Genomic DNA, 27,407 nt, shown 5'->3' with positions numbered 1-27,407 from the left:
TTTTTCTAGATTATGCATTAGTGTTCCCTTGTTTAGCTGGCTTCTTCTTCTTCTCCTTCCCTTTCTTTTTCTTCTCAGTTACTTGGTTTTTAGTGTCACTAGTTTCACCAAGTGAAGAGGAAGAAGGGGAAGGAGAAACAAATGAAGTAGAAGGCGAAGGGATAACTTCAGTATCATCTGGTTGATGATTAGATTGTTGAGGAATTGCGGTGTTTTGAACGACAGAGGTTGAGAAAAGCCCTACCGGTAGGCCGATTGTGATTCCTGGAAGGGACAATGTAGCCATATATGGAGAACCAATATCTCCCCAAGAGGAGAAAGGACTAGGATTCCCTCCAAGGGGGATTCCTTGATAGGTAGACTCCATTATCTCAACCTCAGATAAACGTAGGAACAAGGATGTTATTCCATTTAAAATAAATTTTAAGACGCTTTGACGCAACTTGTTTTTTCAATTTTTAAGAGTCGAGAAAAAGCTAAAGGTGACTCTAGTCACCTTCGATTTTTAATGAGCCTGAAGTGACAAGTTCTCAGATGGACCTTTTCTTTTAAGGAGTCGAAAAGGAATGAAAGTGACTGCTCTGGAAGTCTAGAGAGAGAGTTTACCAAATTTATCGTAAAACTACAAAATACACCTTGGTGATAAATGATAGAGAAATTACCAAGGACTTATGTATGGCAATCAATCTTCCCGAATGCTGTGTTCAGTGCATTACGATTGATAGGGCGGCAAACACATATTCCTAAGGATAAAGGATATCAACCTATCGTGATCTCCCAATATATACTCGACAGTATGGGGAGCACAAGTCCGTACTGGCACTTGTCGTATCAAAGAGGAGGAATCACCCAACCTTTGATGAAAACTATATTTACCAGGTTTTACGACGCCGGAACACATATCTAGCCTAGACTTCTAGATGTGTTGCGTTAGATTCCAAATCGTTTTTATGTTCGTTGAGGTTTATTTTAGAGTTGATCTTGCTTAGAAGTTTGTCTTTCAAGGTTCACCGCATGATGTAGATGTGAAATTCCTAAATATGCAATCTAAAATGATAAATAGTTTTCTATGTTCTTTTAGCAATGAAAAATCCTAGCTACAAAGGAAAGAAGATAACAATTTTTCTTTCAGCAGAGAGCATAGAGCACACACTAAATGCACTTTCCTAAATCAAATTTCGCAAGCAGTCAAAATGCAGATGCACATGCATGTATTTTCTTTCAGCTTTCTTAATGTGTGAATGACAAAAAAGAAAGCTAAGTACAGGTCTGAACTATTTTCTTTCAAAGTGACAGTACTAACAATTTTTCTTTTCAAAACAAAAGGAATACTAAGACGACACTTTTCGATTTCGAATTTAAAACTATTTTCGACACTTAAAATACTAATAATTTCAAAATCAAGTACAATGACAAAAGTACAATCAACTATCTAGAAGAGGAAGACTTTACGACACTCTTCTTTTGATTCAGAATGACAATTACAACACTTGCATCAAAAACGACAGTTCGATTAGGCTACTTTTGACAAAGGAAGATTGTAAATGATTGACATATACACAAAAACATTTACAATTCCTAACTAATGGAGACTGAAATAATGTGAAGGAAGATGGTTACAGCAAGAAGGTACTGATCATGAACAGCAAAACTACTGAATAAAGCTGAAAACAAAGAGAAAAAACTAAATTTCAGAGAAGAAAACATAGTTCACTCAATCATCTCACCTGCAACACAGGGAAACAAGGACGCATCTCACTTGCAACACACAGGAGCTGCGATGCATCCAGGTTGCACAGTTACAGATAGTGCGATGGGCCAGGGAGCGAAACTAAGCTTGGTTTTTGCTCAAAACTTACAGCTAAGTTCAGTGATTTAGGTTGAGTAATGATAGACAATAAACACAAAGCATAAGGGTAGGATCTGATGAGGTTCTGAGCTACCACAAGGGCACTTAGGATGATTTTTAAGTCAGATGTTCAGTTCATAAACCAACCCGGAGATTGACTGAAGCAGCGTTTATCTACTTCGCAATTGCATAACAAAATCGTTTCGAAGGCTAGTTGGCTAACTTCAGGCTCCGTCTGTAGTTTATAAAGCAAACAATAAACAAAAAAAACAAACTATTCGTTCCCCAGCGGAGTCGCCATTTTGTTTCAGGGAAAACTAGTGTCAATTCGAACTGCTAGTCCCACTAAGACGGGTAGCTATCTTTGAAAAGAACAATGAAAGCTTTTCAAGCTTTCCTTTAAGTGTGATAGATGGAAGAGGAGAAGAGAGGACCAACCTGGATCTTTCACTTTGATCCTAGCTTGATTTCTCCTTTCCTTGATAGAATTTGCCACTCCTCTCCTACTTGTCCCGCTTCAAAGAGTACCTGTAGAGTCAAAGTAATAGCAAACTATCAAAGCATCTCTATCTAAAACATCATAAACAATGCGGAATCAAAAACACATTGACCATACAATTGCATTCATAAACAATAAGATTCAGAAATACAAAATCATATGGAGGAAAACTCAAAGAACTTTATTAATAGTAATGTAAGAGAGGATTACAACCCAGCTGTCTGATCCAGCATCATCCTCCCAGTTGTAGAAGCCCTCTTCACCTCATGAACAAGCAAATCACCCAACAATGCAATGTCTCTTCTCAGCAAACCAACAACACTTCCTTACAAAATACAGAATTCCAGCCTCCAGATCTCTCAGATGAGGGATCCATTTATAGATGTCTTTCAAGGGTGTGAGTCAGCTATGGGTTTTTGATTAGTTTCATTACACTGATAGTTCTTGGTTCCACTTGGAGATTTCATGATCTCTTACTCATCCCTGGACGAATTCAGAGAGGCAAGTGTCACAGGAGAAGTTTCTAGAAGATTCCATGATCATCCACCTTGAAAACTGTCTCTGCCATTTGTCTATTCTTGCTCATCGCACCCCACAGAAGTCCATTTGAGTATGCATTGCACCTGGCCAGTTAGGCAGTCAATATGCATCGCACCTTACCCATGGAGCAGCCTGTATGGTCCATTTTTGGCCAGTTCTGAGTAGTTTTTCATGTGGAACTTCTGGGAAATGATGTAATCAGTTGACCATGATCCTTTAGGGTATGAAAAAACACTTTTAGGGGCTTAACGAGCCCTTAGTTTATGGACATATGAGTTTGGGGTTGCAGTGCCCAAATATGTCTATAACAAGCATGCAGCAGTAAAAGGAGCCAAGATACCTCACAACACATACATTCAACTCACAAGTGACTAACCCGCTCCTCTGTTTGCATTTGTGTAATTGAAATATATGCATGAGAAAATGAGATGGTTGAGGTTGAACAAGGAAAAGGTGGCCAGTTAACTTGGCCACCTTCATCTAGTTGACTGCACTCATCCGAAGATGTCACCCACACGTGCGCATAGTCAACTCAGAGAAAGATACCAAGGATAGTTAGTGGAGGGTATGCAAACTCCGATGCAATAATGAGAGGTGATTGCGGGAAGAAACATGATGACAAGGCAGGTGGGGACCAACGGTCCAAATATGGCCAACGTACATTTTTTCCAGCTCACCCCCATCACCAGAAATATCTAAAAGAAGTAATAAGTACTCCTCCTCGAGCACTCTCACCACCTTTTCTCTCATTCTCTCCTCGTAAACTTAGCTGCAGCAAACTCCTTGTCACCCCACAGCCTCAAAACCATCGTTTTCCATCGATCTCACCCATCCTCCTGCTCTCAGCATTGTCTACAGGAGCACTTACAGGTTCTATAGGAGCACCTATAGGCAGTTCTACAGGAGGAGCAGTCAGTTGTTTTTAAGAAGAAAACACGAGTTTTTTTATCGATTTCTGGCTTGAGGAGGTAGGTTCCATACATAACCACCTTGATTATCAATATGTGCAAGAAATGATATCATTTTAAGGAGGAATTGAGTCCATAGAAGAAGAGGAATTACATAAAAAAAAATCTTTGTTTTAAAAAAAAAAACACAGTTTTCTTCTGTTTTCCTGTTTCTTCAAAATTATTGTCTCCATTATTATATTTGGTGCTCAAAAGGGATATAAGCACAATGACAGGAGGATTCATGAGGAAGGATCCCACTAATTCAACCAGGATCCATGAATATCCCCAAGTAGTAGTCATATTCACAAGGGCAAATTGGATGACCTTTTTTGAGAAATTCCGAGGGTTTGATGAGGAAATTGCTCAGGAATTTTCTCTTTCTTTAGTTCCTCACTCAAGAACCCATGCCACTGTCACTATTAGATGTCTTTCCATGGAAATAACCCCAGAATTTATCAGTAGGGTTACTACCCTTCCTCTTGGATTACCTTGGAGCAAAGATGAAAAACCAATTGGACAGGCTGCCAAGAAAAACTTCTTCCAAAACAATGAACATCTTGTAGAAGATAAAAATGGCATTAGAAGGACAAGCATACCCTACCCTTGGGATGACGTTATTTACCAAATCATCAAATATATCTCATGTGAGGGGAGGTATAGCATAGTCTATGGCTACCATTTTAGAATCCTTCATGAGCTAAGATATGGCATGGACACTCCAACACCCCAGAGACTCAGCATACCCTATTTCTTCCTACATTCCCTCATAGACTCCAGCATTAAGTTTAAGGCAGGGAGTCCAGATCAGCTAGCTCACCATGGGTTAATCAAAATTTTAATAGAAGCCCTCCATACATTCACACTCCCTATAGCATGGGACGTCTTCAGAAACATGACACCAGAAGATGACATAAAGGCCCTCACCTATGCCATCAGTCATTCTGGCAGTGAGGAAGAAGAGCAGAAAGGGGGAGAAGGTGAAGCAACTGATGACTCAGAAAGACAAGAAAAGGAGGAGGAAGAAACTAAGATAGAAGAGGAGAATGATGAAGAGACAGAAAAGGAAGAAACAGAGAAAACAGATATAGAAAAGGAGGCAAAAGGAGGAGAAAAAGAGGCAGCAGAGGCAAAACAAAGAGAAGGGTCCCCTGAGACCCTAGAAAGGGAGGCAACAATTGCCCTCACAGCCCTGAGTACACTAATTAAGCCAAAAGAAAAGAGAAAAAGGCAGGCCTCCATGTATTTCAAGGCTAGGAAAGGCACAAGGATCAAATCAGGGAAACCCCAGCCATCTTCAACAGTGCCCATTACAATTGAAGATTCACCCACTATCAAAGGGGAAGAATCTCCTTTTAAAGCCCCTATCAGATATGAAAGAGGGACTCCTAGATCTTCCACCTGGAAGGAAAAAGTGCAACTACAGGACCCAAAAACAGTCCTACAAGAGGCACAGACAGTTCTACAGGAGACACTGTCAAGGCTACAAGAGACCCAACAACTTGAGAAAACAATGAGACCCAACAGCTTGAGAAAACAATGGAAGAGCAGCCAAAGGGGAAGGAGGAAGCTACAGAGCCACAAGAACCTGATCCCCAGCCCAGCCTTGCCTCCTATTACCATCTTCTTGAAGGAGGAAGGATAGTTCCACAAACATTTGCAATTCCACTATTCTTTGAATTAGAGAAGGAAAGAATAAGAACACATAGGTGGATGCAAATAGCCAAATCCAAGGGATTTGAGGATGTTGGCCACATGGAGAACAAGCTTAGATAAATGGGAAGGGAGTTAAGTGCTTTCAGATATAGGGAGGAAATTGCAAGAAGCCAACTCCAAACTGAAAATGAATTGCTAAGAAGGCAGCTAAAGGAGAAAGAGACCCAGCTGGCATGCATGGCTATCTTATCCATGGAGGCACTACAATGTAGAACACCAGCAAAATCATATGGATTATACCTCAAGGACCAAAGGCTACAATTTCAGATCAAGACTTTGGCACAAAGAGGCACAATGCCTTTTCAAGAATACAGACAATTTATGGACTTGTGTGACTAGAGCACAGCAAAAGATAAGGAAAAAATGGCAGAATTTTACCTGCATAACATGGCCCTCATAGACATGAATGTGTGGGACCCCAATGTTAGGCTAGGGGACCTACAACTAATGGCCATGGCTTCATGGATGAACCATGAGGAGTTAAGGGCAACTGAAGTAAAAAGGTTGATGATCAGAGAGCAGAATGAGCCACTAATGATCAAAGCTAAGCCATTAGATCCCATGGCTCTCATCAGCACACACCGACTGCTTGCAAATAATCCTCAAATTTCGCCGGCAGATATATAAGTGATCAAGCACAGGCCATTGCACATTTTGAGGAAATGGAAAGGTTACTTGGGGATGACTGTGTGCATGCATGTATGAGGAGATGGAACACCTTACCACACACTCTGAAGATCAGGGAATATCATTCCCCAATGAGGATGAAGGAGGTACTAAGGAGAGTGCCAATGTACAAGCACTCAATGCAAAGGCTGCAGGTCAATTGGATTGGCCTCAAACTGAATCCACCACTGCTGTTAGGCATGCTAGAAGGGAGAACCGAAGAAGAAGAGCAGAGGCAATGGGAAGAGATAACAGAAAAGCAGGTTTCTATAACAAGGAAGAGGAAACAACATCAGAAGCTTGGGATGCTAGAGAGGCCACCAGGGCCATCAAAAATAAGGAGATAGACTAAGTTGCTCAGAGGATGAGCAACACCTTTAGTAGGGGGGTGATGATGAGCCCCATAAATGGGTAATTATATGGGTTCATTTTGCTTCCTAACATAGTTAAATCAACCATTCTCTTAGCTTATTGCATGTTTTTTATTATATTTATGCTTATGGAGTGAGTTGAGTTAGTTATGATGCCATGAGGTCTAATATATGCATATTTTTGTTGAATTTTGAAGACAAAGTCAAAGATTCAATGGACAATTGGCATCAATAATTCGAAGTGGACAAAGGAGAGGATTTATAGGAGGGAATCCCACTCATTTATTACTCCCCACTTCAAATTCCCCTTCATGCAACTTGAAGTACAAACAACCAAATCAATCCACTAGGAGGCAGCTAAGCAAGTGGAGGATAACTTTTGTTTATCTCGAGTTTTGGGAGCCAAGCCTCCCTGATTTTAAGGAAGCTATTGGGAACTTCAGTTGTATAAGTAGAGAGGCCTAGAAACTCACTAGGGTCGAATTTTTGTTGTACTTTTGCTATTGTAAAACTTTGCTCAACTTCGAGCTTACTTTTGGTGACAGTTTCATGTAATCATATTACTAGTTTGATAATAAAGATGAGATCCTTTTTGAGCTAGCACTGAGTTACCTCAGAGGGTTGAAACTCTTGGGTTAGGGCCTAATCCAAGCAGCCAAGCTCCTCTTGTTTGTATTTATATGCTTTGTTTCAGTTTATGGATTAGTTGTTGTTAGATGAATTTCTTTCTTGGTTAAGAATAGGTTGCTTTTGGTGATTTAGAAGGTTGCTTCCATTTGTGTTTTCTGTAATAGGTTAAGTAGTGATAGAAAGAAGATTCAAAAGGCTAGAAACAGTGCCTTGGCCTCTTTTCCTCCCTTTGCGACCATGAATTGAGGCAAAGGCCCTCTTGCTGCCCAAAAAACACGGATTTTCCTTCTCCATAGGATTTCTAGTGTTTGCAGTTTGTTAGAAGGCTAATGTTTTGCTTTAGATATTTTTCACCATGCTCATTTCTGTCTTTGCAATAAGTCTTCTTCCATGCTTTCTCTCCTTGTAGCATTTTTTCAGTATTTACTTCCATAGCTCATAATTTAGACTAGCTTGATGCAAAATTCTGTTTTTTTGATGTACTCATTTCCTTGCTTGCTTGATCTCATTGGTTGATTGTCAGTTCTTTTGCAGCATATCTCTTCTCACAGCAGGTCAGCCTATCAACCATCACATTCTCTCCCTGATCCATGCCCTACAGGTCGCCCAATGTTCACCTCAAATCTGCCTTAGTTTTTTGCATTTTTCCATAGGATTTCTTCCTCTCTCCCAATCATCTTTCCCTCTCCTAGTGATCCTTGGTGGACCCTAGGCACCCTAGCACATCATCCCAACCTTCACCTACCTTTTCCACCCGCTCTCACACCCGCAAAACCTTCAAAACTGCTCTCGACATCCTCTTGTAGACCTCCTATAGATCCCCTGTGTCCTCTTGTAGATTTTCCTGTAGGCTTTCTTTTGAAGGCCGAGTGTGGGAAAAGCCTCTAGAAGGCCACTCGAGACCTCCTAGGACCCATCTACACCATCCTACATCTCTTCAAACCCCAAAGTCACCCTTCAACACCACCTATTTGCTTCCACCTTCACACACAATAAAATACATGCATGTCAATTTCACATAAAAATACATAAAAATCCAAAAAGATGTTTTTTGCTCATTTACTTCTAGAAATAGCTTGAGTAGATGTTGTTTACTTCCTTGAGTAGGTAATGGCATTTATTTCATGGTTTTCATAGTGCTTTCTGCAAAAGTAGGATTAGTTGGTTAAGTAGGGTTTGCTAGGTTTACTTCACATTTCAATGTTTTTCCTTTCTGCAATTAGAGTAGCCTCTATAGAGTAAGCTTTCTTTTCATCACATATAGAGCTTCTTCTGGAATCCATAGAAGATGGCTTGAGCTCCTAGTGATCTTGCGCGAGCTGACCAAGTGACAGCCTGCAGTAAGAACTAATACTTGTGCATACATCACCGTCGCTTCCAAGTTTGTTACGAACTACTGGGTTGATAAGAGTAAAGTAGGTAGCCCAGGAGTTGCAACATTATTGTTGCAATACTGGTGCTCACCATCCCCCCCTCTCTCTGCCCTCCAACTCTATCACTATCTCCCTCCCTCTTTCCTCTATCCTTCTCTCCCCCCTTTCTTCCATCTCTCCTTCTTTGCCTCTCTCTCTCTCCATATCTCCCTTGTCACTCCCTCTCTCTCCCTCTCCACTTTTCTCTCTCTATGTATTTCTTCTTAACTCCCTCTCTCCCCCTCCAACTCCATCTCTATGTCCCTCTCTCTCAAGTCCTTTCTTTGGTCCTTTCGCTCTCTCTCTCTCTCTTCCCTCTAACCTTGTCACTATCTCTCTCCCTCTCTATCTTCCCTCTAACCTTGTCACTATCTCTCCCCCCCTCCATCTTTGTGTTTCCCCCCTCTCTCTCTTACCTTTCTCTCCCTTTCTCACTCTATTTTTCTCTCTCTTCATTCCTCCTCTTCCCTCTCCTTCATTGTATCTCCTCCTCTCCGTTGTCACTCCCCCATCTCTCCACCTCTATCATTCTATGCATTTGTTCTTCGCTCTATATATATATCTAGAGTTAACATACATTGTGATATATTAATATATATTATAATATAACAAATTGAATATTGTATTAAATTTAATATTGCATTAATCCAAAGTTATTAAATTTAACAATATTAATATTATAATATATTGACATTAATATTATCATATCAATATTAGATTTGATGATATTTTTTACATGGCATGATAACAAAATTTATAGTAAAAGTACATCAAATTAATATTTTCAAATATTACAACTTTGATGTGGAATATTTATGCCTTTAAAGATTTTAATATATCCCTAAGATATGGTTTTTTCTTTTAAAGATTCATTTTACAAATGTTTACTTAAAAGAAATATTAAAAGATTTTGGAGCAAGATTTTCGAATCTTTGTCTTGAATTAACTTTTTTCCTTTGATTTAAGAAATGACACTGACTTTCCTAAAGAGTAAAAATGTTTAAATTTTTACTTAATTTGGAATTTTATTGTGGTCAAAAAATTTGTTAAGAGTAAATTTATGATCCATTCAAATTCAAGTATATGATAAAGGAACTATTAAAAGCATGAAATAATTTACTAGTCATTTAAATACATAACTATATTTAATAATTAATCTCCATCTTTTAATAAGATTAAAAATTTATATATAATTTAAGATTGGCTGAAAATAAATAAATAAATAAATAATTATTTTTTTGAAAACATGACATACTACACATCGAGGTCATACTGCCCTGGAATACAGAATGCATGCAGAATGCTCCTCTGGACGTAAAAATTCAAAGTAATACAACAACAATAAAAAAAAAAAAAAAAAATAATAATAATAATAAAAAAAAAAAAAAAAAAAAAAAACATGACCTAAAACATCTATTTTACATTTTTTAAATTTATTTTAAATAATATATAAAAAATAAACTTACTATAACATATTTTTTTTAATATCATTTTCTGAAATAAAAAAACCTAAATATCACATAATAAATTGGATTCTTTTTTAAATAAAAGTGTACATTAAACTATTATATACACTTAACTTCTAAACTATTTGTAATTATTATTCATTTTTAATTACTCATCACATATATATTAAATAGATATATTAAAAAAATTGGAAATTTTTCTTATTATAAAAGTGTACATTAAACTATTATATACACTTAACTTCTCAACTGTTTATAATTATTATTCATTTTTAATTACTCATAACATATATATTAAAAAATTTAAAGTATTTTTTTAATATTAGATATTTTACATTACACTCGTGTTTTTTTAGTGTTATTGAAACTTACTTTTGATTTTTTAATGTTTTTGAAACTTACTTTTGATTTTTTTAGTGTTTTTGAAACTTACTTTTGGTTTTTGAGCCTAGAGGCTTATTCTAAACTTAGTATGATGTGTAATGTTATCCGTCCCTCACCAAAGTTGAAATTTTGTTCATGTATGCCAAAAAAAAAAATCTAAAAATTAAAAAATTAAATAACTATACAAAACATTTAAATAATATCCACTCATAAAAAAATTTGCAAATGAAAAAATTGGATCTCTCCACTGGTATTAGATCAGTATTTAAAATAAATCTATGTTGATATATTAAAATAAAAATAGTATATATATACCTTAAACAAAATAAATATAATTAAAATATATATATATATATATATATAGATTGAACCTTATAATTCTCACATGAAATATACAACATATTATATATTATATATATATATATATATATATATATATATATATATATATATATATATATATATATATATTCTAGCATTAATACCTTGTGAATGTCTTATCTATGTTGTTCCTCTAAGAAAGTTTGCAGAGAGGGCAATCCACCCTATATAATCCTGTGTCTAGTAAAGATTAATAGGCAGTCTTGGTGCGGGAACTGCTATTAAGGGTATTATCTTCTGTAGAGTTAGCCCAAACACCTCAGACATATCAACTACAAAATCATCGTCCTTGGTGGCCCCAAAGATGGACCAATTGAAAGCATGAAGGAGAGATCCCAAAACCAAATGAATCATTCTGTGTGACAGAGGAAGCCCAATGCAAATCCTTCTTCCTGCACCAAATGGTATCAACTCAAAGTCTAAGCCCAATGCAAATCCTTCTTCCTGCACGATCTTGTTTTCAATCTTCGTTTGGACATAAAACAATTATCTAAGCCAACTAAGCAGGTAATAGTTTTGAATGGTTGTTTGGAAAGTGGAAAACACGCATTTCCTACCAGACACCAAATTTGTTTATACAAAGGTCGCTTTCTCCCACTCGAGTTCCAAGCGACCTATTACTGTTCTACTAAACATTTTGTCCTTTTGGTTTTTTGTCAGGTTGCAATATTCTGTTATTCAAAGTATTTTTAAATTAAAGAACATAAATCAAATACATCATCTTTATCCAAAAATAATTAGATAATATTTATGATCTTTAGCTTCTACATTCTGTGAATGTAATGTATATCTACCAAAATTAACAAATATTTATGATCTTTAGCTTCTACATTCTGTGAATGCAATGTATATCTGCCAAAATTAAACGGTTACGGATTCAATGTATTTAACTAATATTTTTCATTTTATATTAATTATATAGTCAATTATATATCCAATAAATCTGCAAGAAAATTAATGGTTACAAATTCTGTGAATTTAATGGACATTTAAGATCTGTCCAAGAGGAACAATTTTGGGGAATTTTTCTGTGGTAAGAAATTCGATTAGGAAGTATTTAAATCAGTGGTGGTGGCGGGGCGGTGGTGGGGTGATTCTCAGAATCGCCCCATCACCCGGCAATTCTCAGAATCGCCTTCGCCGAGTCTTCCCATAGAAAACATGTTTCTTTATCCCTCTTAGGCAAAATTTTTGACATTCATTTCCGACATTTATTTGGCATTGTCCATGATTTTCTGCAAATATCCTTGTTGTTAATAGTTCGTCGATCTGGACTGCCATGTCCACTATTAGTAATTGTCATCTGCAACATTCGTAGTACTATGCGACATTTTCTGTTTTTCTCATCAAATCTGAAAAAGAAGTGCAGAACGAAGTCACTAAAGCTCTAGAATGGAATTTGATTACATGGTAATGAAATGATTCTGGAAATGGTTAGTGAGTAGATCTATAGGTCTACCTACTCGACCCTCTCCAGGTCGTCTCATTAAATCTGAAAGTGGTGGGAGTTTTGGTGCCATTTGAGGAACTGGTGCATGAAGGTACATTCCTTTCATCCTGTGACCTACTAGAAGAGGCCTCCCCAGTGTTACAACTACGTTGAATCTACTACCTTCCATTGCAAGGGAAAGTTCTTCGTGTGGCTACCTACTTGAAGAGACGAACAATCGAGATTTCCAAAAAGAGAAATGATAATGAGAGATATTGAGAAATAAGTAGGTGTTAAGAAAATGAGGAATTGTTAAAGGACGAGAAATAAATTAAAATTGGCCATTAGAGGAGATGTAGGAATGAAGGTAATTAAAATTATTATAGAGAAAGTTGTCATGAGGCGCCTTATCAAAAAATAGGTTAAATGAAAATCTTTATGAAGGTGGTCAGAAGATAATTCATTTGATGTCCTCGAATATGTCCAAAAATTCCACATTATAATGTAAGAATGACTCTCATTCAAATTCAAAAGTAAGAAGGATAATGAAATTATTCTAATAACTTGTTGGTTTGGGGGTCTATTATGATATTTCTAAAATGTTGGAGGTCAATGTTCAATCCTCAAACTAGACCCTTCTTCATATGACTGGTTTGGATGTTGTTTCTTGGTCTCTCGATGGAGCTTTAGATGAGAGATATATTGGAAATTATTGGAAATGGACTTCATTGGAATACATCAACCTTGAATAAGAGTATTGAACCATGGTGGATAGGATATTTATTCAACTATTAGTTGATTTGGAACTCCATCCAAAGGACATATCCATGTAATGGGGAAAATAAATATTCAATCAACATTTGGACTATTGGAAAGTTCCTTTTAGATGATTGATATTCCATGGCACAATATTTTAAGAGGTGTATTGCGAAAATAAGGAAATATGGGTATGATAAAATAAGGGGGTGTAAGCCTAAGAAAACCTAGAAGTGCTAATATCTAAGGAGAAAAAAGAGGATGGGACAAAACCAATGTTCAAGATTCAAAAAGAAGGTAATGAAATAAGAATAGAGGAGGGCGGAAATTTGATTGTCATAAATGGTGAAAATGTCAAATATTTATTTATTCAAGAGAAAAGAATTTGAAGAGCCCATAAGCATCTTAAAAGGAAGCTAGATACAATAAATCAATGAAACACAATATGATTTATTAGTCTCGTAAATCCATTCTTTGTTGATTTTGGTATATGGTGAGAATTTCATGGATAAACCCATAGATTATACAACATGGGAAATCGATTTGGATATTTTAAAGATTACACATACACCTACTGATTTCTCAGTAAGTGTAGTCTCAATCTAATTGCAAGGTAGTTTTGTTTTATTTTGATGAGTTAAATTGCATTGTAGTTTTATTTTATTTTGATCAATTAAATTGCATTGTACTTTTGTTTTATTCATGTAGGTTTCCCATTTATTTACTGTAGTTTCTAGTGAGTATAGTTTGGAGTATCTTTTCCTCACTCTGATAAATATTTGATTTAGGATCAAACATAATATGATATAATTATATAACTGAATAATAAGAAATAATCAAATTAATGACTAAATGATAGATATAAGATCAAATTAATGACTAAATGTCAGATATAAGATAGTTGGTAATAGGGTGTGTTGTGAAGTCAATGTCAGATATAAGATAGTTGGTAATAGGGTGTGTTGTGAAGTCATTAGGGTTATTATTGACTCCTTAAATATGACTCAAGGATTTCTAAAAGTATTCTTCCAATATTAATGAGTTTCTATGTCTACAATGTAATCACCACAATGAAATAATAAGCATTTACTACCAACTAGATGTTCATAGTCCCATAAAAGGTTTTTATATCCCTCGTTACTTCCCCCATTGGGGTGCTTTTCATTTATTTTATTTCTCCCTTTTCTTTTATTTAGATATGAGGATGGGTAACATCTAATTGATAATAGTGGGGGAAGCAACACACTGAATAACCATATTAATAGGGGTGTCTCCTTATATTGGGTGTAAATTCTTGACCTAATTGACTTTTTAGAAATGTTTCCAAGGGAGATGTTTTTATGCTATTGTTAAGATATTCGAAGTGAATTTGATAAATGTAATCCTTTCTCAGTGGTAATTGATGTTAATGGAGGTCCAAACTTAGTTTGCTCATTTTGGTTGTGTTCCCAATTGTGGTATTAGCGTCCATGTGCTCCTCATGAGTCACCTGCAACAAAATAAGACAAACACAAAATACCATGTAACTATATTTAAAACGCCATCAAAGTTATTATTGTGGTTCATAAGATGACAATGACAGTGACCTTCCTTTAAAGTTTTGGAAAGAAATTAAAATAGATTATTATTATGGCCTTAGATACTCTAATCAAAGTAAATCGAGTGGTCGTAGGTAGCTCATTGTATTCTCCCTACATGTGGGGTATGATTTCACTGATGATGCATTATTAGGATTGTGATTGACACTAGAGTTATCTTTGGGAACTTGCTTGTTTTTTCCAATTATTTCATTCTTGAGAGAAAATCCTCTAGCATCTAGGTTTGGGATTTATTGATAGCAAATGAAGTTATCCTACCTTCATTTCTCAGGAACACATTTATGAGGGAGTAATAAGGTTCTTGAGGTGTAACTGAGTTGCTTTAGAACAAATGAAACTTGCTTCTGGGATTCCTTGTGAACTTTTTGTGAACATATTTTATGGAGAGGGTGATCAGTTTAGCGAGGGTCATTAGAGGAGATTCATTGTAATCTGACTCCAGTTCCTCTTTTTAGCGAAATCCTAGCCTCCTATGAATTTTTCATGCTCAAAATTAAAATAAGGATAATCAGGAAAATGTGCTTGATGTGATATGGTAAATTTGTCCATCTATGTTTAGGTGTAATAACCATGGCATGTAATGGTTGAAAACATGTTGAATTTATACTTAGGAAAGAAAAATGATATTCTACCAAAAACATTAATGTGTTTTTTTCCTCATAAACAACTTTGTTTGGCACATAAAAATTTGGTTTTACTAGCATTTTTTAAAAAGTTTGAAAATTGACCATAAAAAAAAAATCATCATTCCAGTATCATCACTCTTTCGTTTTGAAACTATATTTTGCACGAAAATTTCATATAAATTTCGTAGTCACTGCCATTTTTAAAACATGTTCAAAATTGACCCCTAAAAAATAAAATCATCGTTCCAGTATACACACTTTTCGTTTTTAGCACTGTTTTTGATGTTTTTTTGGGATTTTTTGGCCAGAGTTCCCGTTTTGAGTTTATAGTTCCCGTTTCAAAGTTTACATTGTTGAAATTCGTGCATACGTATACGCACCTTTTGATCTTCTATCCCGCGTGTATATGCTCCTTGGTTAAGAGGAACCTACGTATATCTCTTTTTCCTTCATTCTGAGAGCCTGAACTATGATCTGTCATTTGAGTGAGTTGCCATCAAGGACAACACCTGTGTCATAGCGCCAAACCTGTGTCATAATGCCAACAATCTCCCCCTTTGGACTTGATGGCAACCCCAAGTCACTCAAATTCATTCTCCCCCTTTGTCATCAAGGGCAAAGGGTTATGCTCCCCCTGAGTACATGCTGAAATCTCTGCTCTGCTGTGCTGTCCATGCTCCCCCTGACTGTAGGCAAGGTCTGCAAAAAGATGTTCTACAAGAAGAAACATGACTTTATACATCATAAATGACCTTCCTATCACCAAAGACTCTATACATACATCCATCTCCCAACCAAGTGGGGATACACCAATAGTTTACACATGATAAAACAAGAATATTACATCATCCATCCCAGGCATAGTGGGGAAACCAACATAGGTTGTTACATGACCTTGATAAAAAAAGAAATAAATTACATAGAGACAAAATATCTAAGACAAGATTATGATAGTCATCAGCAACTAGCAGCATTTGTCAATCATCATTCAGACCGGCAACCATGATCTCCCTTTGCACCTGTTCCACCTGAAACAAAAACAACTGTGAAATTGAACCAAGATCTTCTAAGATAATTCCAACAATGCATTATTAGAAGTATATGCTCCCCCTGAACCTGTGCCAGATGGTCTCTGTCAGACCCATATCAGACTCTTTTCATCCTGAGTCTAGCCCCACTGTTTTTCTTCAAACCAACATATACGCGACTGTATCCACAGAAACCTGCGTATGTACGCGGATACGCTTCATGAAACTCACGTACAACCACTGTTCTCTGAAACAGATAATTTCAACAGCAAGATGATGCATCAACTACTCCCAGCTTCTGTTTGAGGTATTCAAATGTCTCCCTGGGCAGTGGTTTGGTGAGTATATCAGCAACTTGTTCTTTGGAGGGGACATACTCCAATTTGACCTTTTGTTCAAGCACTTGTTCCCGGAGAAAATGATATTTGATAGGTATGTGCTTGGTCTTCGAATGCATGACTGGATTCTTTGAAATACTGATTGCACTTGTATTATCACAAAAGATGGAGATAGGTGGAGTACAAGTGATTTGAATGTCTTGCAATGTTTGCATCATCCAAAGAAGTTGTATGCAGCAAGATGCAACAACCACATATTCTGCTTCAGCTGTAGATAATGCAATTGAACTTTGTTTCTTGCTAAACCAAGATACTAATCTGGAACCCATAAAGAATGCACCACCACTAGTGCTTTTTCAGTCATCCACACTTCCTTCCCAATCTGCATCTGTATATGCATGAAGTGCGAGATAGGTACCTCTAGGATACCATAAGCCATAGTTTTGAGTTCCTTGAAGATACTTGAAAATTCTCTTAACTGCCTGAAGATGAGTTTCCTTTGGATTTCCCTGAAATCTTCCAACTATTCCCACTGCATGCATGATGTCTAGTCTGGTACCTGTTAGATAGAGCAGACTACCAATCATGGATCTATAGGTTGGTTGATGTACTGCTATTGATTCATCATTTGCACTGAGGTTGCATCCTGCTACCATAGGGGTACATACTGGTTTTGAATCCTCCATCCCATATTTCTTCAATATCTGCTTGAGGTACTTGGTTTGTGATAGAAAAATACCATCTTTGTTTTGTTGGATTTGTAAACCAAGAAAATATGTGAGCTCACCAAGCAGGGACATTTCAAATTCTTTTTGCATCATCAAGGCAAAGTTTTGACTCATGTCTTCTTCATTGCTACCAAAGATGATATCATCAACATACACAACAAGTATTAGCAACTTATCATTGTCAATTTTTATATGTAGATTGCTATCTATTGATCCTTTTGTAAAACCTTGTTGATGGAGATACTTATCCAAACGATAATACCAAGCCTTTGGAGCCTGTTTAAGGCCATAGAGAGCCTTTTTGAGTTTGCATATAAGTTTTGGATCATTTCCAAGGATAAACCCATCTGGTTGCTCAATATACACTTCTTCTTCCAAGTCTCCATTCAGAAAGGCATATTTCACGTCCATTTGGTATACTTTGAACTTCTGAAAGCTAGAAAGAGCAAGAAACATTCTTATTGCTTCAAGTCTGGCAACTGGTGCAAAATTTTCTTCAAAGTCTATACCTTCTTGTTGAGCATACCCTTTACAAACAAGTCTGGCCTTGTTTCTAATAACATCTCCATTTTCATTCAGCTTGTTTTTGAATATCCATTTTGTCCCTATGATATTCTTGTCATTTGGTCTAGGAACCAACTCCCAAGTGTTATTCTTTTCAATCTGCTCAAGTTCTTCATTCATGGCCTTAACCCAGCATTCATCTTTGCATGCTTCACTTACATTTTGTGGTTCAGTGGAGGAGAGTAATGCCAGATAGCTTGAAGTTTCTGAAATAGTTCTTCTTGTTTGTACACCTGCCTCTTTCTGTCCCAAAGTTTGAGTCTCTAGATGATTCTTCTGGACGTACGTGGATGGAGTCTTTTCTTCTACCCTTATCTGTTCTTCTGGTTCCTCATAGGTTTCTTCTTCATCATTAGTCTGATTTGATGTTGAATTATAGTCCTCATCATCTTCGAAATCTTCAGATTTTACCTGCCTTGGAATGTTTCCTTCTTCATCAACCACTAATACTTTCAACAATTTTTCTAAGTCTTTTGTTGTAACACTTATATCCTTTGCTTTGGGGAGAGTAACCAAGGAGAATGCCTTCATCTACTCTAAGTTCAAACTTGCCAAGGTTTTCATCAGTCCTTTTGATGTAACATTTGCTTCCAAAAATTTTGAAGTATTTTACCATAGGAGTCTTACCATACCAGAGTTCATGAGGAGTTTGAGTGCTGTTCACCCGAACATTTGTCTTGTTGAGAATAGTAACGGCAACAAATGCAGCTTCACCCCAGAAGGTTGCAGGAGTTCCAGACTCATCAAGCATAGCACGAGCCATTTGTTGAACCGTTCTGTTCATCCTTTCTACTACTCCATTTTGCTGAGGAGTCCTTGGAGTAGAGAATTCCCTTCTTATTCCATGTTCTTCACAAAAATAGAAAAATTCATCTGAGGTAAATTCCCCTCCTCAATCAGACCTGAGGCATTTGATTTTGTGATCTGATTCATTTTCAACCAAGGCTTTGAATGCTTTGAACTTTTTGAAAGCTTCGTCTTTATGCTTCAGAAGTCCTATCCAACACATCCTAGAAAAGTCGTCAATGAACAATATGAAGTATTCTTCTCCTCGAGGTGACCTTTTCCTGGATGGACCACATACATCTGTATGGACAAGTTCAAGTGGCTTACTTGTTGATCCTTCCTTCTCAGGGAAATTAGTTCTAGTTTGCTTACCAAACTGACATGATTTGCATATTGTATTGTCTGGAATTCTGATGTCAGGGAGATCACGAACTGCCTGATATTTGCATGCTTTCCTTATCTGAGAGAAGCTTAGATGCCCCAATCTTTTGTGCCATAGCCAGTGTTCATCATTCTTGCTTAGATAGCATTGTTGTTGTCCTCCCTTGAGTATGTATAAATTATTTGGAGTTCTTATGCCTTTGATCATTGTTTCTCCTGTATCAAGCTCACGAACAATACATCCATTTGATCGAAATATTACCTCATTTCCTTGATCACACATTTGACTGACACTCAATAGATTATGTTTTAAGCCATCAACATACATAACATTTCCAGCTTTGACTTTTTCTTTCAAAATAACTGAACCTTTACCTTTTATGAATGCAGGGGTGTCATTTCCAAATGAGACCTTCCTTTCCTTTCCGAAGACACTATATGACTGAAGTTTTTCTTTATCACCTGTCATATGTTTCGAGCATCCACTGTCGATGTACCACTGATTTTCCTGTCTTTCCGAATATAAGGCTAAACCACATCTTTCTGGTTGCGGTTCTTTCTTTTTCCATGTTTTGGGACTCAATGAAGATTGCTCTCTCTAAGTTGTTTGCCGAAACCTACTCCTGCATTCAGAATCTTCATGACCGAAGTTGTTACAGATAGAACATTCTATTTCATTTTCAAGAGCAGAAAATTTATTGTAGGTTCTCTTCATGATTCCAGTCACACTCCTTTGATTTCGTGCTTCTCTGGTCATGATGGTCATGTAGGCAACACATTGAGCTGCTTTGTGTCCAAAATTATGACAAGAGAAACATTGGCCATTGAAGAAATTCCTGCGATTATCAAACCTTCCGTCCAGGTGATTGTAGTTTCCATAGACATTCATTCTTGAGGCAAATTGAGAATGATTTACCTGCGGTTGGTTGTAGCTTCTGTTCATCCTTGAAGTATATTGTCCCTGATGTACTTGGTGATCTCTGTTCATCCTTGGGGTACATTGACCCTAATTATGCCTTTGCTGTCGAATGTCAACCTGTTCACTTCTCCTTGCTGCATCAAGATAACTTTTGGAGGTGGATGGATTCTGTGCTTGAGATGCTTCTTCAGTATATCCAAGACCTGTCTTGATTAGTGGAGAACGCTGCAGTTTGATAATCTCATCTAAAGTTTCAGATTCTTTAGAAAATCTAAGATTAAGAGCTTTTGTTTTCTCAATATCTTTTCTAAGTCCCACAATTTCACATTCTAACTTTTCATTATGTTTTTCCCTTTCAGCAAGTTGGAATGTCAGAGTATCTATGATTATACTCTTTTCTTCTAAACATATTTTAAGTTTAGAAATTTCTTCATAGAGATCATTTTCATCTATAGCATCCAAGAAATCATCATCTTCAAAAGCCATCAAAAGTCTATAATCATTACATTGTTCATCTTCATCACTAATTGAAAATCCATCACTGTCTTCATGTGTATAATAGCTCTTCTTACTTACATTTTGTTTTCTGTTCCATCTAACTGGTTAATTACCTTTATCAAGCTTATCTTTGCTGCATAGTGATCGACTCTTCCACAAACAAATCATTTTAAAGGTAGCTTACCTTTGAATCTTCCAGAACCTTGTTGAAGGTTCTTGACAAAGTTTGATTCTTCCTCTCCTTCTGACATATGTCCTGTCTCATTGTAATCTCCTTTTCCTGAAGCTTTGAATGTGGCTTCTCTCCTGTCTGATGGTCCCCCTTTTCTCATTTCAAAAGCAGTTAGGATTCTGTGTAGCTGTGACATGGTAATACTCTTTAGATCCTGTTTTTCTTCTATGGGAGAGAATTTTGATTCAAACTTAGAAGAAAAGGATCTTAGAACCTTTTTAACCAAAGTAACTTCTTTTATCTCTACACCCAAGTTTTTCATACGATTAACAATCTCATCTATACGTAAAAATAATTAGCCACACTTTCATCATTGTACATTCTGAGATTTTCATATTGAATTCTGAGAGTTTGTAGTTTTGCACTTTTTACCTGATCATCTCCTTCATAGCTCAGAACAATCTTGTCCCATATTTCTTTTGTGGTTTTGAGCTGCATAACCTTGACAAATTCTGATTGAGATAAACTCCCTAATAGAGTATTAACAGCCTTTGCATTTGTTTCATACTGCTTCTTACCAGTCGTATCTGTAGGAGTTGCTGATGGAAATGTGTATCTTGCTTCCATGATATCCAAAACTTCTGTACCAAGAGATTGAAGATAGGCTGTGATTCTTACCTTCCAATAGATGAAGTTGCTCCCATCAAAGATCGGTGGCCTGATCGATGCCTCTTTTTCATAGTTGAAGGACCTGCTCTAATTCCAATTGTTGGAAATAATACTGAGAGGGGGGGTGAATCAGTATTATCAGGTCAATTATTTTTCATTTCACAATCATATTTGTATACGCTACTTCAGTTAGTAAAAACCACGTATGTATGCAACTGCAGTTAAGGAAACTAGCGTATAACCAGCAGACTTGTAATTTAAATTATTCTTCAGATGTTGATCATTAATCTGTGCATCAAACCATATAAACAGTAACCAGGAACAGTAAAACAGAACAGGTAGTCACACATAAGAACACAAGATATAAGGTGGAAACCCAATGTGGGTGAAAACCACCTGCTGCAATTCGTCTCTATCTTCTTTTAATTAGAAACTTCTTTTTACAATGTTTCTATACTAGTGCAGTCTTATACCAGTACGCAGGCTGCTACCTGCAGAAGGCTACCACCTTCTCTCGTTCTCCAGCTTCTCCTGGAAGGGAGCTACAACCCCCTTAGCTCTTGTACTAACTGAGGTACTAGTACGTATGTGTTGACCTACATAAGGCTACAAACTTCTCTTTTCTGCCAGGGACCACGTTTCATAAATTTTCAGACTAGATCCATGAATAACATCAATCAAAAATCAAGTATATCTGCATCAACCAATCTCCTTTGTACCAAACAAAACTGAATCAAATAGTCACTTCTCTGAATGCTCTACCCAGAAAACAGTAACAGTAACCAGACACCAATTCTGACCCCAGAACACTGCAGCAATAAATAGAAGTAGCTAAAACATATTTCAAGAGACGTACGCTACTTCAATGTGTACAAACTACGTGCATACACTGCTGAAGTAAGGCCAACCTGCGTATAAGCTATTTTGAATTACCTAACTATCGTGTATACGTGCCTTTGCTTCGCTAAACCTACGTATAGATCTATAAAAGATAATTTATCCTTTTTCACTTATTCAGATATCAGTTATACCCAGATTATTAGATTTATAGATCAAGTCATGCGCCAAATATAACAAATCAAAATCACACAAAGATACTATTATTCAAGCCTTAAGATCTTGACCCATCAATAGAACTTATCCTTCTCCTTGCGCTTAGGTTCTTCCTTGATTCAGATCCAGCTATGCACCATAACCCAATGACCAATATTCTAGATATTTCACTTCATAAGATATTCAATACTTGAGTGAATGCCTTTGCCTAATGATCTCCTTCCCCTTTTATAGTCTTAGGCCTTACTCAATACCATGGTCCAAAACCATAAAGAATCAATACCTTGGACCAAATACCTGGGTTCAACACTTCAGATGAGATACCATGGTCCAAAACCATAGGTCCAAATACCAAGGACTAAATACCATGGACCAAAAATAAGTTTTCCCACACGTACGCGCTTTTCTTTGCATGAAAGTGCGTGCATACGTATACGCGCCTTTTGATCGTATATCCCACGTGTATACGCGCCTTGGTTAAGAGGAACCTGTGTATATCTCTTTTTCCTTCATTCTGAGAGCCTGAACTGTGATCTGTCATTTGAGTGAGTTGCCATCAAGGACAACACCTGTGTCATAGTGCCAAACCTATGTTATAATGCCAACACTTCGACCTTCATTCATCTTCACAGCTTTGACCTTGATGCAACTTCACAGCTTCGACCTTGATGCAGCTTCATAGCTTCAATGCAGCTTCACAACTTCGATGCAGCTCAACAACTTTGATGTAACTTAAAAAATTCGTTGCACATGAGAGAGAGAGAGAGACCCAAAAACATCGATTTTAGCTTCCTCTTGAAATTTGCACTTTTTCTACGTCTATCAACTACAATTCAAACTTGTGAGAGTTGTACTTCCAAATGAGTTGAGTTGCTCCAATATATAGTGAGTTTCTGATTTTGAATTCCCTTGTTGAGGCCAACATGGTGTGTTGGAAAAAGTAACTATGTTCAGTCTTCAATAATTTTCTTGAGTCATTATGTAATGTACTTGTAAAACTAATAAAGAAAAGAACATTCATTATTGTAACAGTGACTTATTAAAGCATGGTTTTCATGCTTGGGTCAGTGTTATATTAGTCAAATTCCACATTATGGACTCCTGGGATTAATATTGAGTTTATAGAGTCATTGTATATTTGAAGAGACCCTTCCTTGGCTTTCGAATCATGTAACACGGTTTTGTATTAAGTCAAATATGGATTATGTTTCCTCCACATCATGTCGGCCTAAGGAAGATAAAATTGGCCTAAGGACCCCTAGAAGCCTATATGTTGAAGGAGGTCGAAGTCATTTGGAACACTCACTCTCAAGCAAGTTTGATATCTCAAGAAGAGCTAGAGAAGTGTGAAGTATGTTGCTGGGAGGAGAAAATAAGTGTGAGTTTTGGGGAGTCTCTAGAGAAGAAAAAAATCAAACTTTTGGTGCCTCTCTCTCTCTGTTTCGTGGTCTGGGTTGGGATATCAAATTATCCTAAGATTTCGATGTTTTTGTAAGTTGCATGTTGTCGTAAGCTGCTACCTAATCGAATTTGCTGGAAGGGGTTGAAGATCTTGGAGGCTGACATGGTGTGGAGGTAAAGTCTAGTCTTGGTCTAGGGTAAAGAGTCTCAAAGAATACTATTGAATGGAAGAATTATCTTGCCTGAATTTTCCCCTCGAGGGGGATTTTTCCCTGGCATGTGCCTATATATTGTGTCTCTTGTTTTGTGATCTTCATATACATATAATTACTTGATGAAAGATAAGATAATAAAGAAGTAAAAGATGACAACACACTCACAAGTAATTATCAAGAAAGGAGAATCAAACCCTAATATAATATCCTTGATTTTCCAACATGGTATCAGAGCTAAGGTCAAGAGAAGTGAAAGATCACTTTGTTGGCATGGATTCTCCCTCTATGGTGAACTACATAAGATTAGGTTTCAACTTTGTTGGAAGATGGATCAAGAAGATCATCTACTACCTATTCAATAAACTCAAGATTCAAGGATTCTTGGCTTCCCTTACAAGTTATCTTACTAATGGAAATGCATGGATCATTGATAATGGAGCATCGAGACACATAATAGGTGAAAGTAAGCAACTACACACACTATCAAAGGATTCATCCTCTCGTGCAATGGAATTGGGTGACAACAAAAGATATGTTGCTAGAGGCCTTAGATTTACATCACTGAAGCTGGACAATGGATTGAAGCTGCATCTGAACAACATTATCTATGTTCCAAGTTTGAAATAGAACTTATTTTATATTTCTTGTTTAGAATATAATGGGGAAATAATTTCTTTTAATGATGGAAAATTATTGGTTTGGGGAAATAACTCTAGTATTGGAAAAGATAGGGTTATTGGAGTTCGTGAAGGAATTCTTTACTGGGTTATCATTCCATCTCCCTAAGCTCTAGTTCATATGGAAATAAGTCCCATTTAACTATGGCATAAATGGTATCTCCATCTTCATTATAGGGTCATCCCTACTCTTAGTCAATTGGTTCATGGTATTCTTGATATCAAGTTAGACCGTGAAGGTGTGGGCAAGGGATGTTCTTTGGGGAAGCATACTAGAAAGCCAGTTCATCATAGTGAATCTAGATCTAAAGAAATTTTAGATCGCATCCATTCCGATGTATGCATGACCATGTATGGAAAAACACTTGGAGGTCATCCCTAAATGTAACATTCATTGATGACCATTCTGGGAAGACATGGCTCTACCTACTTAAAACCAAGGATAAAGTATTTGATAATTTCAAGGAGTTTAGGGCTGAGATAGAAACCCTAACCGAAAAGAAGATGAACTTTAAGGTCTGAAAATGGTGGGGAATGCACCTCTAAAGAGTTAATTGCATCTTGTAAAGATGCAGGTATTAAAAGGGAGCTCATTGTTCCCTACTATCCCGAACAAAATGGATTGGCTGAAAGAAAGAATAGGTCAATTGAAGAACCCATTCGAACTATGATCCTTAATCAAGATCTACTAAAGTTCTTATTTGGTGAAGCAATGATGACTTTCGTGTACATTTAAAATAGAAGTCCGCATAAGAGTCTTGATAATACTACACCTGAAGTAGTATTCATAGGAAAGAAGTCGAGTGTGGATCATTTCCATATATTTGGAAGTCCATCATATGTCCATATTCCAAAAGACAAATGAAAGAAGTTGGACTTGACAAGCATCAAGGGAATATTTGTTGGTTATAGTCTTTCCTGAAAGGAATATAGAATTTACATAAAGGAGGAAAGATACATTGAAGTAAGTTGGGATGTCATATTTGATGAGAATCAAGCTTACAAGAAATCAAAGGATATTCCTATTTATTATGAAGACGAAGAAGTTCCTGTATTTAAAGAATATGAAGTTCATGAGAACTCTACTACAAATTAATGATGAAGAAGAAGGACCAAGTAAGCCTATTCAATCAGGGATTATCCCAACCACAAGGAATAGGAAAAATTGGTTGAAAGATACATTAGAAGATGTTGAAGGGCATGAATCTTCTAAAGGGTCCTCTAGGGAAAGTAAGAAACCGAAAATTTATTTTGGTTATGCTGCATATATGAAAAAGTTGATTGAAGCAGAACCATATACATTCTAGGAAGCTGAGCATAAAGAGGTTTGGAAGAAATTTGTGCAGGAATAATATCAATCCATCATGAAGAATGGGGTTTTGGAAATCGTTCCTATAACTAGTGACAAATCAATTGTCACATCGAAGTGGATCTATAAGATCAAACATGTTGTTGATGGAAGTATAGACAAGTACAAAGCAAGGTTCGTTGCAAGTGGTTTCTCTCAAAAGGAAGGCATTGACTATGAATAAACATTTGCACCTACTGCAAGGTGCACTACCATTAGATTTTTGGTTTCACTGGATTCTACAATGTGGTGGAATATCCATCCAATGGATGTTAAGACTGCATTTACAAATGGGACCATTGATGAGGAAGTGTACATTGAACAACCTGAGGGATTTGAAGTGAATAGAAGGGAATCTCATGTTTGCAGACTAAAGAAGGCCCTATATGGCTTGAAACAAGCTCAAGGGCATGGTATGCAAGAATGGATGCATATCTTCTCAAGATTGGTTTCATGAAGAGAATTGTTGATCTGAATCTATATATCAAGGTCGTGAATAATGAGCCCATCATTTTTCTACTATATGTGGATGATCTATTCATCACTGGTGTAGAACAAAGAATTCAAGAATGCAAGAAGATGTTGGCAGCTGAATTTGACATGAAGGATCTAGGACTAATGCATTACTACCTAGGTCTAGAAGTATGGAAAAGACCAGGGGAGATATATTTAGGGCAAGGAAATTACATCGTCAAGTTATTGCAGAAATTTGGGATGATGGACTCCAAGCTGATGTTTACTCCTATGATCAACTACCTCAAGAAGTTGAGGAGCTCCAACTTTAGTCTCATGGATCCTACCTCATATTGTTAGATGGTGGGTTCCTTGATGTATCTGGTAAATACTAGGCCAAATATATTTTTTGCAGTGAACTTTCTTAGATAGTTTCAGTTGGAGCCTCGTCATGATCACTGGATAGCTACCAAACATATATTGAGGTAACTTTGTGGTACTATACATCACTGCCTAAAGTATGATAGTAAGGAAGTCAAGCTAATTGGATTCACAGACTCTATTTGGGGTGGCAGTGAGACTGATGGAAGGAGCACTACCAGAGATGCTTTAGTCAGGGAGCTTCTATGATCTCATGGATGAGCAAGAAGAAAGATCTCATTGCATTGAGTAGTGTCGATGCTAAATATGTGGTTGCATGTGAAGTACGAAAATAGGTTGTTTGGTTAATGAAGCTTCTAACATATTTATTCGAGAAGTCTCTAGGTCCTACTGTGACTAATTTTGATAATATAAGTTGTATCAAGATGTTTGGAGATCTCTTGTTTCATTCGAGGATGAAACATATCAATAACAAGTTCCACTTTATTAGGAACTTGGTGTAGGATGGGATCGTGAAGTTAGAGCA

The 27,407-nt window shown here is 36.7% G+C and overlaps 1 protein-coding gene across 1 annotated transcript in view; it reads right to left on the bottom strand.

The window, feature by feature from the left end:
• Positions 1-10,930: 10,930 nt before the first annotated feature.
• Positions 10,931-27,407, bottom strand: part of LOC149245244 (geraniol 8-hydroxylase-like) — a 54,185-nt gene continuing 37,708 nt past the window's right edge. The window contains exon 3 of the mRNA XM_089455563.1: positions 10,931-11,216. Within this exon, the coding sequence (XP_089311689.1) occupies positions 11,042-11,216 (175 nt within the window). The 3' untranslated portion in view covers positions 10,931-11,041. The remainder of the gene's footprint in view (positions 11,217-27,407) is intronic.

Source organism: Pinus tabuliformis, chromosome 7 (genome assembly GCF_031772625.1).
Source record: "Pinus tabuliformis cultivar Carrire ecotype Pingquan chromosome 7, CPIR1, whole genome shotgun sequence".
NCBI classification, from domain to species: Eukaryota; Viridiplantae; Streptophyta; class Pinopsida; order Pinales; family Pinaceae; genus Pinus; species Pinus tabuliformis.
Note: the sequence above shows the minus strand (reverse complement) of the source record. Positions and strands in the feature narration are given on the sequence as shown.